The sequence below is a fragment of the Periophthalmus magnuspinnatus genome, chromosome 22 (assembly GCF_009829125.3).
Source record: "Periophthalmus magnuspinnatus isolate fPerMag1 chromosome 22, fPerMag1.2.pri, whole genome shotgun sequence".
Taxonomy (NCBI): Eukaryota; Metazoa; Chordata; class Actinopteri; order Gobiiformes; family Gobiidae; genus Periophthalmus; species Periophthalmus magnuspinnatus.
In genome coordinates, this window is record NC_047147.1 from 2,041,273 (window position 1) to 2,055,954 (window position 14,682).

A 14,682-nucleotide genomic window follows, 5' to 3' on the forward strand; every position below is an offset into this window, starting at 1 on the left:
ACTTTTACTTAAGTAGATTCTTTCATGTGATACTTTTACTTTTACTTGAGTTTGTTTTTTTTGTTTTTTTTTTTTTGCTCTGGTATCTGTACTTTTACTTAAGTAACAAAATTGTGTACTTCTCCCGCCTCTGGATATAGCACATTTAAAACAACTTGATCTATATTTATGCTGTCACTTTATCAAACTCTCATGTGTGACCCCCTCAAGTATTGCTTACCTATTTGAACGTACATTGTAGACTGTAGTTGCCACAGTGACAGATGTACTGAATAACAATGCACAGATTTGCACTGGGACTGCAGATGCAAACAATCCCAAGTCTAACTTTGATGTATGTATGTGTGTGTGTGTGTGGGGGGGGGGGTGTTGTTGTTGTTGTTTTTTTAAACATAGTCATGTTTTATTCTATTTTTATTGTTTGGGTTTTTTTCCAAACGCGTACAAACCCCGTGACGTTACGCTTCCGCACTCTCAGTTGTAGTCCTCGTGCGGTGACGTCACACTTCCGCGCCCTCAGTTATAGTTCTCGTGCGCTGACGTCACACTTCCGCGCTTCAGTTGTAGTTCTCGTGAGCGCTGCTGCGTCGGAGCTAGCTTCTGTAGTTCTATGCTCCTCGGTAGATGAAATTAGCAGCGGACAGACTTCCTTTTGGCTAAATCACAGCTGTTGTTACTTCTTGCTTCTCTAGGCTCTCGACCTAAGCCAGGTAGTATAAACTGGTCACGAATTCTAACTATTTACATTTTAAGATGCTAAAACATGCTAGCGAATTGTCATAGTTAGCCGCTACTGTTAGCCTCCTATGGTATGCAGCTAAGTGTTTACACAGTTAACTCATATTTGAATAAGCAAAGCATTATCTTCGGACCGTGACATTTTTATTGTATATTTGTCATTTGGCCCTGAATCTGCGGTGACTGGAGCGTTTTCTCTTGCCCCTTGTCCGCCTGTGGAAAGTCTTAGTCCCTGAATCTTACTCACTTTTCCCAGTAGTATTTTGAAAGCTTGTGTTATGACAACCTTCTAAACTTTACTTGCTCATTTTTTCTTTTGGTTTCGTTGCAGATCATGTCGGACTTTTCGGTAAGTAAGCAAGCCTTTTCTTGTTTTTATATATTGTTTTGCTAATTTAAACTCTTTTCAATAAGTGATTTTGAAACGTGCAGTTGTTGATAAGAGAGGTCCAGTGATTTATTATTTCTGTGGTAGTAATTGGGACTTTTGCATGTTGTTAGTTAGTGTCATTTAAGAGGCTTTTGTATCATATTAAGCGCATATTCTTACAAGAACGACATTGGCTCCAATAGCCAATATCCCAGGTCTAACAAGATCTAAAATAGCACTACACAAATGGGCTAGTAGCTCTAAACAAGGACTAACCCTAAAGGGGAAAATGCAAATACATTTACTTTAATTTTAAATTTGAAAAAAAGAAAAAGAAAAAAAAATTCTAAGTGCAGAAACTTTTAAAAAACACTGTAGTGAACTGTGCGACATCCATACCCATTGCTTTTCTTCCTCATAGGCTGGTCACAATAATTACTATATCAACTTGCTGGTTAATACATATATATGTTGGGGCACAGTATTTATCAAGGGTACTTTTTCTTTGCAAAAACTAAGATTTGAGCTGAGGGTTAAATAAGTCACTTTTATGGATAATTACTGCTTTATTTGGCTATTTCTTTGTTGAAGCAGGAAACAGTCTATTTAAACATGTTTTACTGGGATCATCTGGCTGTATTTTAATTTTGTCAATTGTAATAGTTTCAGTATTATCGTTTATCTCAGTATATGTTTATAACAGTATATCATGCTTCAAAATGTGTTACTGTGACAGGCCTAGTTACTCATGCTAAACTGCTCACCATTTAACAGGAAGGACATTTTGATTTTAAGTAGAAAATAGCAGCCTAGTTCGCGTCACATATTTTGTATCTGGCCTTTCAATATATCCTGGTTTAGTTTTTCATGGTTAGGAACACATTTATATTTGAACATTGAAGAAATTCTAGCTTGTTACTCCTGTCAGCAGCTGCTACCTTTGCTACATATAGTGTGTGGATGCTGCTTTGTGCACAGTTAGATATTGATTTCCTGATGCTGAGCTAAACAGTGATGGCAATGTGATTGTCTATGGGTTTCAGAATGATGAAGCATTAGAACATTGCGATAGCAATTAATAATTTAAAACCAAATACTATATCTTTTGAATGGTGGAAAGAGTCTTCAAAATGTTACATATAACAAAAAGCTGAACCTTTTGAATATCTGTTGTGCTTACTTTATCTCTTTCATCTTCTTTCTTTCCTTTCTTTCTGACATTCTTTTTCTGCTCTCTCTAATTTCTGTATCTTGCTCCTCCTCCTCTCTCCCTCTCCATCTCTATCTTTTTCCCCATCTCCTCTCTCCCTTTCTCTCTCTTCCTCTCTTCCCTCTCTCACTCCCACCCTCTATTACCCCCTCTCCCTCTCTCTCTTCCTCTCACTCTCACTTTCTTCTACTCCCTCTTTTTTTCTCCATCTCCTCTCCTGTCTCTCTCCCCTCCCCTCTCTCACTTCCACCCTCTTCTACTCTCTCTCTCTTTCTCCATCTTTATAGCTGGCAGATGCATTGGGAGACACCGCTCCAAAAGAGGCCGAAAAGATCGGGAACACCAACCCCACAAACCCCTCTGCTCCTCCGCCCTCTAACCCTGGCTGGCCTGGCTCAGCCCCTGGTGCTCCGTCTCAGCCCTCAGGTCATGGGGGGCAGTATCCCTCTGGATCTCCCTACTCTGGTCCTGGAGCTCCATCGGGGCCCTACCCTGGCCCGCCCTCTGCCCCTGGTGGGTTCCCTCCTCCTGGGCCCGGCATGCCTGGACAGTTCCCTCCCGGAGCACCAGGTATGGAAGTCACGGTATCAAAAGTCTAGTGTTGTGATCCATGTGATCTCTCCCAGGCCCTAATTAAACAGAGCGTCAACAACAAAATTTAAACTTAGAAAACATGTTAATATGTTGTTTTAGTTGAATATAGCATTTTCAAAACAATAAAAGGAAAAATGGTGATCTAAATATGTTCTGTGTTGCAGTTAATACCCCATAGAGGTAAAATACCCCCTTTTTTAATGCCCCATAGAAGTAAAATACCCCCTTTTAATAACCCATAGAAGTGAAATACCCTCTCTTTAATTGTACTTTTGGAATAAAAATTGAATGAACTGTCACGGTGATACTTTTTAAATTTCTTGTTTATATTGTGACATGATAATCACTTCTATACACCAACCTGATTTCCTTGGCATCCCCAGCTCCTGGTCAGTTCCCCTCCAGCCCGGGGGCACCAGGGCAGTTTCCTCCACACTACCCGCCTGAGGGGGTGCCAGGACAGCTGCCCGGAGGCCCTGTGCCCTACCCCTCCGGACCCTTTCCCTCTGGGCCTGGAGCACCCGCAGGACCCTACCCCAATGTGCCTTTCCCTGGAGCTCAGCCCGGAGGTAACAGGATAGATTTGAGTATATTATACATTAAAAAATCATGTTTACAAGTACAGAAGGAGCAGGTGGATGTTATTAAAAATTATTACATATTATTATTTTTATGTTTTTATGATCATTATTATTATTTTATTTTGTATTCATATGTATTTGAACATATTCCCTTGTGTGTCTTCAGCTCCTGGTGCATTCCCACCTGGTTCTGGAGGCTTCCCACCCTTCCCCTCCGGAGGCTTCCCTCCGATACCCCCCGGCTCATGGGGGGCCCCTGCTGGTGGGGGCTTCCCTCCTGCTCCGGCTCCGTTTGGTGCTGGTCCTGTGGGTCCTTATGGAGGTCCTATGGTGAGTGAGGACCCTGTTATAACACTGGCACATGGGCTTTGCTTACGGACTGTGTGTTACTCTGGTGTCTGTGGATGGCTTTGCTTTTACTAAGGGAAGAAGTTGGGGCAGTGGAACATTTTCAGAAAAAGTATAATTTTACCGTGCATATGACAGGTTAGAATACACACTTCCTAAAACATGAACTGAAGTCACTGACCCTTTGTTGGGTCATTTTAGTGAATTCTAGAAATGCACATGGGCCGCAGATGTGTCAGACGTAGAGGAAATTCCGTAACTGTTACCGAGCAACATAAACATAAGCATAAACAAGACCAAATTCGCTTACACTTGATCTACACAATTGGACGACTAAAAATATTTAAACACCATTAGTTTGTAAAATATATGTTTAAACCATAGACTGTATAAAGAAGTGGACTAAGAGTGTGACGTCACCCACAGTGTTCAGCTCCAAATGAACCTCATCGAGGCTAGCAGGTATAGTGGCGAATATTGAGCCAAGTTCTGACCATGAGTATCATAGCAACCAAAGAGCCAATCTGGAGCGAGCTTGTGGAATGTAACGCTCTTTCCCGTAATTAGTAATGCTGTCAATCAAACCAGTTGCTAAGGCTAAATAGGTGCGGCCTCCTGGAAAGAAGGCGTCTGATTTGTCTGTTAATAATGTTCATATCTTGATTTACACAATAGTGAAATAAAAACCCCAGGATGATGTAGAGCGGGTTAATATGAATGTTTAAGACCAAAATGACGAGTCTGACAGCAGCAGTTACAGAGAGAGGGGACACAGTTTTTTATGTAAAGTGAATTAGAGCCAATGGAGCCGGAAATGCGCTCATGATCACTTCCTGTTTGGAACACTCCAGCTAGCGCATTAGCTCTGTTGATCTATATATACAGTTTATGGTTTAAACTGTTTTTGTGTTTTGATAACACAGAGGGGCTCATTTTTAGGACTCAGAGCTACTTCCTGCATTTTCTACATTTCTTCACAAACTGCCGCTTGACTTGGTGTAGAATTATGATCAGTATTTACCACACGCTCTGTCCCACCAACCTGTCATATGCTTAGGCTTAAATCCTGGTTTGTTTTGTTGTGGTTTAAAAAAATTAATTTAATGGGGCTAAACAAGTTTCATTTTAAACAGTCTTGTTCTTTCCTTAGCCTGTCCCGCTGCATGGCTCAAACTGGAGCAGATGGATAAAAATACTTTCTTTTTGCTGTTTGAATTTGGGAATCCCATAGTGATGTTTATTACAACTTTCAGAGGCCAGAGCACACAGTCTCATTTGGACCCTGCTTATAAAATATATCTGTACGGTGGCAAAACCAATACAACTCAATTACATGAAAAAAATTAGGTACAGACCATTAACTGTTTATATAAATATACATAGCTAACCAGCTAGCTGCTAGGAAATGCTAGCTAGCAGATCATGGGATCATGGCTCCAATTCACTTTCTACTGAAAAACTGTGTTCCCTCTCTCTGTAACTGCTGCTGTCAGACTCGTCATTTTGGTCTTAAATGTTCGTATTAACCTGCTCTACATGATCCTGGGGTTTTTATTTCACTATAGTGTCTGTCAATCAAGATATAAACATTAATAACAGACAAATCAGGCACCGTCTTTTCCCTGAGGTCGCTGCTGCTAGTATTAGCAACAGGTTTGATTGACACCTACAAAACCAGCAGTGCGGGAAGGGGTGTTACCTTCAACAGCTTCGCTCCAGATTGGCTCTTTGGTTGCTATGATATTGGCCACTATAACCAAACGCTGTGGGTGACGTTGGTGAGTGTAGCTGTGGTTCCCAAGTTCAAACTTAACCCTGTTTAACCCCTGTCACCTTCTGGTTTCTTCTCTCCAGGCTCTGCTGCTGCTGTTGGGAATATAAACTTTAATAACCCAAAGTTTTTCGCTATAATGTTTCAAATGAATCCCTTTTCTTGTTTTGCAGCCCTGTTATCCTCCTCGTTACTGAAAGATCAACTGCTTTTTCACACGGACAACTCCAGCACTTCACCTCTGCTTAAAATATAAAACTATAGTTTACATGCTCACAGTGTCTTGTAATTTAAGTGCAATATAATGATCATTTTACACAGAATTAATATGTTTTTTAATGTTTGCCAATCGATATTTAGTCATGATGGGGTATTCCGAGCGTCCTGTTGTGCACTGCTTCGAATATTAAAGGAGCACCATGGAACTTTTCTGGTGGGGTGGTTTGCTACTTAAGTCTCTACAAGAGAAGTTATATAATGTGTCTTTTAGTTGAGATGTTTGTATTGCATTGCAGTTTTAATAGTTTTAGGTTTACTCCCTTTTAATATCGGTATAGTTAGTCTATGTCCTGGTTTAGGACTAGTTTAAACCTAGTCTAGATCTTAATCAGGTTCAAACCAAAACTGGACTAAGTCACTGGTTTAATCCAATTAACATCCTGGTTTAGTTCCAACTTGAATCTGGTTTTTGTCATTACTTTACAACTATGTCCATGATATTATTGAACCTATTTTTTTTTTTTAAATCTAAGTTAGTTATCTGAATATTCTTAAAAATAAAAGTCATAATATTGTATTGTATTAAATATTATCAAATAAATACTTTTGTAGCCACGATCCCAAACGCGTTTAATAAAGGGGCCATATTATGCTATTTTCTGATCTCTGTTCTAATGTAACAGAGCTGGAGTTGTGTTTTGTTTTATTCACACATGTTTAACACACAAACTCTGCATGTTTAGGAGTTCTTTTCTCAAACTGAAAACACTCTGATCCACCTTGTGATTTCATGTGGTAATACATCCTCCTGTGCTCTACAGTGTTTTTAAGCTCCGTACACCTTCACTAGAATCATTTGGATCATTTCAGCCCTGGAATAGTCTGTACTGAACTAAAGGTAAAAGGAGCTGTTAACTGGAAAACTAACATTTCATGACATCACAAGGTGGAACAGAGCATTTTGAGCTTTGAGAATAATAATGCTAACATGTGTGAATGAAACAAAACACAACTCCAGGTCTGTTTTTGAGGGAACAGCATAAGATTAGATTAGTTACATGACTTAAAGCTACAAGAGTCACATTTTTGTAATATAGGACCTTAAAGTGATTTTTTCTCATTTTAGTTTTTACCAAATACCTTCACTTTTTTTTTTTTTTTTAGCCTGACTTTGATAATCCTCCTACATATTAACCACCTTATCATTCATATCGTTCATGTCGTTCAATCTGCTGGACTTTGAGTCGTCGTTACAATGAGCTGGTCAGAGTGACTCACCGGGTGTAACGGGGAACCACCAAGGCAATGTCACGGACTACAGGAATGTTTAACTAAAATGTGTTTTTATGCTGATTTTCTGTTGCAATAAATACATTTGAGCGATGATGTAATCGAGGTCCTGTCATTGTTTGATAATCAATGTTTTTCCCTATGGATTTCACCCTATGGTAAATCATGATATGTTTTTGTATTATAGAGTCATATTATATAGACAGATGTATATTTTTAAATGGAAATGTGTTTTATTTTCAGATGGTGCCCTTTGACCTTCCACTCCACGCTGGAATAATGCCCAGACTCTTAATCACGATCGTGGGTGAACCTGTGCCTGGGGGAGAAAGGTAAGGATCTGAGTTTTTGGTTTGGGGTTTTTAAAATATTGTCAGAACTCTGTCCCGTGTTAGTCCCACACGTGAGCACATGTGATTGTCTGGATGTGTGCGGACATATGTTGGGCTTGGTGGAGGTTGGAGGAACTAAGGGGAGCGGCTAAGAGTGCATGTGGTTATGTTTGGCTGGATGTTGTATTTAGAGCGTTAGCTTTGTCCATTTACATGTGCAGTCTATGTACATAAATGATGATGTTTTGTAGGTTCCAGGTGGACTTCATGAAGGGCTCAGACGTTGTGTTTCATTTCAACCCTCGCTTTCACGAAAACACCATTGTCAGAAACTCAAACCTGGGCGGGTTCTGGGGCCCCGAGGAGAGAGAGGCACCTTTTCCTTTTGTGCAGGGGCAGAGGTTTGAGGTGAGAGAATTTAAAGGAATGGTAAATGATTTTTACTGTTTTAAGTAGGATTTTAAAAAAACTTTCCACCATGTTATCACATTGTTCCCTCATCGAAATGTTGTTTATTTATTAATTTAACTCCCTCTGAACGCTCACATTTAATTTTGAATTTCCCATCTTTGTGACGTCATAGGTAAAAGTCCAGAGGTCTCATGTTTTTAAGTTCATGAACTGTCACAAAATCGTTTTTATTCCAGCTGCTGTCTTACATTAGCATGTCAGGGGCAAGCTAGGGTTTGTTTTATTACATTTTTTTACAAGGTGCACTATGTAACTTTTATGGTGGAGTCCCCACTAACTGCTTGTCTCCTTGGAGATTATAACCCTTGCCTATAATGTTCCACAGTATGGCATTATTAAACCCGTCTATCTCCATGAACACCAATCCATGTTACATGACAGATTTGTGAAAAGGTGATCCCACTCACGGTAAGAGCGCATGTATTTTTGGGGAATAAAAACAACCTGTAAAATTTTAATGCTGTGGAACATTCCAGGCAAAAGATGTACGATCACCATGGAGACGAGCAGGCGGTGAAAAGTTACATAATGCAACTTTACAAAAAGTTAAATGTTAATAACAAATTTTAAAACTTTTATTAAATATGTGTTTAAAATGTTCCTGTGTAAGATTGTCCCTCCATTTTGGATAGAATATTGATGACATATGTAGAGGCATTTTGTGTCATAATGCTCCGCTACTTCCTTTATTTTTGTACTTTTTTCTTCAGATTCCTTCCACAAATAGCTACTTCACTGATTTAAAACTATGATAAATATTTACCACAATTACGGTCCTCCCAAACCAAAGTCAGAAAACAGCCAAAACATAAATCCTGCCATGTGTGTTTAAAGCACATTTTGAATAAACCTTTTGTTGGTTTTCTTCTCTCTCAGTTGAAGATCCTGGTGGAGGAGGACATGTTTAAAGTGGCGGTGGATGGGACACACCTGCTGGAGTACGAGCACAGAGTGGGAGGGCTGGAGGAGGTGACGCTGCTAAGAATCATGGGAGATGTAGTTCTCTACAGCGCAGCCCCTAGTATGATCTGAACCACTGTTTCCACTCTCCTCTGGTTTACACTCACATAACTGACAAACAGGGCTCCTAATGTGTGCAAGAATGGACAGATTTTTGACAGAAACATCAAATTAAACAGAATATTGCAGTTTTTTAAGCCATTGTTCAATTATATTTGTGAGGTTCAGAAATGCCCAAAGTTAAAGATCCTATATTATGCAAAACTAAATATAAAAATACTAATTTTGCACAGAGAAGTGAAGCAGTTTCAATGAGGCTAGAACTTCAAAGTTTGGCAATTCCATGAAATGATCCAAATGATTCTAGTGAAGGTGTGTTGAGTTTAAAAACATAGTGGAGCACTTCCTGTATTACCACATGATGACATCACAATGTGGAACAGAATGTTTTCAGTTTGAGTAAAAAACAAAGCCTAAATATGCAGGGTTTGTGTGTTAAACATGTGTGAATGAAACAAAACACAACTCCAGCTCTGTTTGTGATGAGGAAACTACATGAGAACAGACATCAGAGAATAGTGCACTACAGGCCCTTTAAGTTGGACATACAATCAGTATTTTGTGGGTTTTATAGGTTTTTGGTCTGAACAGTTTTCCTCATATATAATAAACATTTTAAAGCTACCATCTGTATTTAGACTGGCCGACCTGCCCCTATTGTATTCTCACATATCACTACTAGAAGCTGTCTACATTACTGCTGTTCTGTCTGATAGTGTGCCAGCTTTGGTCTGACAGAAGAAGAATAGAGAGCACAGGTGAGTCTGAACAAAGGCCAGGAGAGGGGGGAACCTCTAACTTAAAAAAGTTCAAATTTTTAAGTTAGAGGTTCATTGTTTCTTTCATAATAACAAATGGACAGTAGTAATGAGTTTGTGTTAACCACAAAGCACAGTTGTTTTAAGTACACGCCAGTGTTTATATGGACCTGTAACTCAAAGTGAATGTACCTTTAGTCTGTTTCTGGGAGATGGAGGAAACATTAATTTTTGTTTTCAATATTAGTGTCTCTGTAATCCCTCGGTCGTCCAGGTATGAGCCATAGTATAAAGAAAAATTCAAATCTGTAACTGTGTAGCTAACTCTACCTGACTGAGATCCTGGCTCAGAATCGGAGATGGGTCCAGTGATTCGGACAGGTTTAGCTCCAATAGCATTGGATGGGTCAAATGCAGAAGACCGATTTAGAATTGGAGACTATGATATGACCCTATACTGCTAATTAAACCCATAATCAATTACAAATTATAATGATTAATTAGTAATATTTAAATAGTAGTGTGCCCAATACTTATATATACAGATGTTTTATGTGGATGCCAAACATTACCCAGTGCAATGTAGAAAGTTAAAGCTGCACTATGTAACTTTTCCGGTGGAGAGTCCGCCACCTGCTTGCAGAGATGTTACCGCTTTGTCTGGAATATTTCACATCTATCTCCACAAAGACAAAGGTCAAATGGTGAGGTGCCCCAATAATAATAAGAATAATAAAACTCCTGTAATTAAGAAGTTTAATGCCATACAGGGGAACATTCCAGGTAAAGCTATAACATTTCCAGAGAGAATGCCAAAAGCTTCTCTAGAAATATACATGTTGCACCTTTAAAACCAAATACATCTAAAAAGCACACTCCCTGTACAATGAGTCTAAGATCATGATATCATGTTGGTTTGCTTGTAAAAATGGAGCCCTGTTTAACTGTTCACTCGACTATCCTCTAATATGTTTATTTCTGGTTTGACAATCTCCCTCAAAACTGTCTCTTCCTGTCTGTTCCTTTTTTATAACCACTTCCAATAGAATCTCACATTATCATACACCGTAGGTAACAGCAGGTTTTTGAAATAACTTGACTAATTTACACCAAACTCAATAGAAGAATTTGAAGTGTGCGATGCAACCATAAACTGTTTATATAAATGGACATAGCTAACCTGCTAGCCGCAATGTTCTAAACAGGAAGTGATCATGGGCACACTTCCGGGTCCGACTCTGGCTCTGGGTGACATCGTACTCACTCACTCCACTTCTTTACACAGTCTGTGGCTGTGACCCAACAATCTGCTAATTCTGTCATTGGGTTTTAAGTTTGTGCTGTATTTTCTTGCACACTGCACGTGCACACTTAGGGTTGTGTTGATGAATGGGTCCAAGATGATCAATTTTTCTGGCTAGTTTCAACATAATTGGCTTCAGTGGTCAGATATTTTGTCTTTTGTAAAATGTGTTTTTCTTGACAATCCCACTGACAAATAGTTGATTTAATGTAATGAAACAAAACAGAAAAACATTTGAAAAACTAAACTGATCTAGACCTAATTTCTTTGCAGTGGAAAAACATAATTGAGCCTTATATAGAAATGGCATGTGTGAGATGCTGGAATATCTTTATTTTTTGCTATGCTGGTTTAAATCTGCACTGTGTAACTGTTCCAGTGAATGCTTGTCTCTGTGGAGAAGTCATTGTTTTGAATGTATGTACAATATGGTATTAAACTGTCTCGCATTGACTAGTTACATGTGTTATATTGTTGAAAGACATGCACTCTCCATAGATCTGACCTGTAATTTGGTCTGGTGACATCATTTGCTTGTCTCCATGAAGACAGATGAGTTTAATGGCATACTGTGTAGCATTTCGGGTAAACCAATAATATCGCCGTAGAGATGAGCATTTGGCGGACCCTCCTCTCAAAAAGTTACATATTGCAGCTTTAAAATTGATTTGTAATAATAAAACTAAACCAATGGCGTTTGATAATTGTACATAATGTTCTAAACCTTTTCAGTGTTGAACCATAAATTGACTGAAGACGTGTTTTTAAAGTTGTGAAGGACAACAGTGCCCTGTGTGGCGATTGTGGTGAATGGACAGTATTTTGAAATTTGTGCCTAAATAAAAATGTCATAGATTGTTAATGAGTTTAAATGAGTTTACTGTGTTTTTTGTATGTTTCACTTTACACTTTACTTTGTACCATCCATTTAAAATACTCTAAAGATGATATGTTTTTATTGAAGATGTGAAAAAGTTAACTTAAATGACTTAAATTATTGCCTAGGCTATAATAAATAACACTGGACAAAGTAGGATCTACTCTAGATACATTCACCCTCTAACCTGAGGCTTTCTGGTTCAGTCCTATTACACTATTGCCCAATTGCCACAAGAGGGAGACATTTCCTCAATATATCAGCAGTGGAGTCTACAAATTCTTAAATATCTTAGTATTCTTCTTGTCTTTTTTCATCATAAAGCCAAAATGAAAGTTTTCGAAGGTAAAATGATAATTGATTAAGGCAAGATATGTTTATTTTTATAGCACAATTGGTCCATAAAGTAACAAAGTGTTTTACAGAATAAGAAAAATATTAAAATCACAATACAACCAATCAAAACATAAATAATTATCATCAAAATAACATTAAAACAGAAGAGGCAGAATAAAACCTTTTCACATGCAGCTAAAAAGAACCGTTTGAGCCTGGATTTAAACATTGTCGAAGTAGAGGCCTGGTTTAAACATGGTTTAGTCCTGGTTTTGGCCTGCTTTAGTCCTTGTTTAGTCCTGGTTCAGTCCTGGTTTAGTCCCGGTTTAGTCCTGGTTTAGTCCTCAGAGTGTAAGATGGTTCATGTGGCTCTAACTTGTAGGAGATGTTCTTTGGTGCTGGGTCATGGAGAGACTTGTTCACAAGCAGAGCTGCTTTAAAGTCTATTCTCTGAGCCACAGGAGCCAGTACAGGGACCTGAGCACAGGACACATGTGTGAAGTACTTCCTGGTTCTAGTCAGGACCCGAGCAGCAGTGTTCTGGATGTACTGTAGCTGTCTTAACGCACGTTTGGAGAGGCCAGTGAGCAGAGCATTACAGTAGTCTAACCTACTGGAGACAAATGCATAGCTACGTCTCTCAAAAAAAAATAAAAAATAAAATTATATATATATATATATATATATATATATATATATATATATATATATATATATATATATATATATATATATATATAATTTTTTTTTTTTTTTTTTTTTTTTTTAGATGGTACTAAGTTGCAGATGTTATTGATTTGATTTGTCCATTATTACCTCTAGATTTCTCACCTGATTTCAAGGTTTTAGAGTGAGGGACTTGAGGTGATGGCCAACTCTCTTTGGTTCTGTACAATTGGATACAAATTTGGAAACACATTTTAACATTAAAACGTTTTTGACCCAGTACATTCTGTTCTATGGTCTTTAGCTTAATTAGAAACATTATGGAGGATTATGTACTATTATTTCTAATTGGTTTTGTTTGGTAATTAGTCCAGTTTGCACATATATGTCCTTGTGTCCTGTCTATATACAGAAGTTTATTTGTTTTTTGTGAGCAATCTTTACCTTTATTTTGAGACCTTTTAAAAGTTGCACCGTTGCCATAGCAAACTAATTAACAAAACAAATGCTAAATCTCCGTGTAATTCCCCTGAACCTGGGGACAACTCCAGGGGTTGTGTTCAGTTGTGTTTTGGCAGCGTGTTCGTGTTTACTGCTGCTCCTAAACTTTAACATGTTAATTACATCCTTCATGCTTCTGGCAAACGTGATCTGCAGACGGTATAGACCACGTACAGCTCAAGGCTTTTCCTGTAAACGGGAGGGAAAACAATTATCTAACTTGCTCATATAAGTTTTTTTTTTTTTTTTTTTATAATGGTCCCCAATTTAAAATGCAGGTAGCAACAAGTCACTGCAAAACGACTATAGCTGGTGATGACATCATAACTGTAGCTCAATATTTGAATGAAATATTTAGTAACGTGGCCCCTCTTGTAAAGCCTTCAGTGCATAACTAACTGTTTTTTTAGACCCACAGTTTCACCTTGATTCACAAATAACAAAGACTGTCCAATCAGACCTTTATCAGCTTGTGCTAAAGTCAGAATAAAAGCTTATACTCCTCATGCAGACCCAGAGAGAGCCAGAGAGAGCCGTTCATGCCTTGGGACTCATTTGGATTACTGTAAAGCCCTGTGTGCACATTTGAGCCACAAATCCATCACCTTCTCCAGCCGGTGCAAAATAGTGATGTGGCTTTCGGCTCTTGTGGCTACTGCTACTACTAGTACTACGATTACTACTACTACTACTAGTACTACTACTACTGCTTGTGGGGAAGCTGGCCCGAGTGATCAAAATAGGAGGCAGACTCAAAAGAAGTCCCATTAGGCACATTTATTCCCGTGTAGTGGTACACCATGAACACAAAAAATAATCCATATTTACAAAAATTAACGGTGCTCAACGAAAAACTAAGCAACCAAACTTAAACAACTGAAACAAAAGCCACAAGTACCCTGGCTACACTGGTGTCTGTCTAATTACCCAGACTAAAATACTTTCCTGTACCGGAAGCCTCGCCCCCCGGTATACTCCATCTCTTGTCCAGGGGGCGGTGGGAGTAACATCAGCACTATGTTCCATAAAAACATCTCTCGGGCCCAAGTCCCTTTACTAAAAGTGTTTAACCAAATAAACTATAAACACTTAGTTCATGAAACGAAAATACACAAGACATTAACACAAAGAAATAAACAAACTTAAGCCAGTTTTTTCCCCCTCCACATGGTCCGGCCCACGACCCCACTCAAGCCTATAAAATAGCCGACATAGGGCACGCCCCCTCTTTGTCTGGAGCATGTGGAGATACAGGTAAGAGGATTATTGGACTGAACTGAATAGACACATTTAACTA

The 14,682-nt window shown here is 38.7% G+C and overlaps 1 protein-coding gene across 1 annotated transcript; it reads left to right on the top strand.

Annotated features, from left to right (window-relative positions):
• The first annotated feature begins 550 nt into the window (after positions 1–550).
• Positions 551–11,874, top strand: lgals3a (lectin, galactoside binding soluble 3a). Its single transcript, XM_033988088.2, has 8 exons — positions 551–710; positions 1,070–1,087; positions 2,606–2,888; positions 3,296–3,481; positions 3,660–3,823; positions 7,365–7,453; positions 7,705–7,861; positions 8,801–11,874. The coding sequence occupies exons 2-8, from the start codon at positions 1,073–1,075 to the stop codon at positions 8,954–8,956; spliced, it is 1,050 nt and encodes a 349-aa protein (XP_033843979.1). The 5' UTR covers positions 551–710; positions 1,070–1,072; the 3' UTR covers positions 8,957–11,874.
• Positions 11,875–14,682: the final 2,808 nt, after the last annotated feature.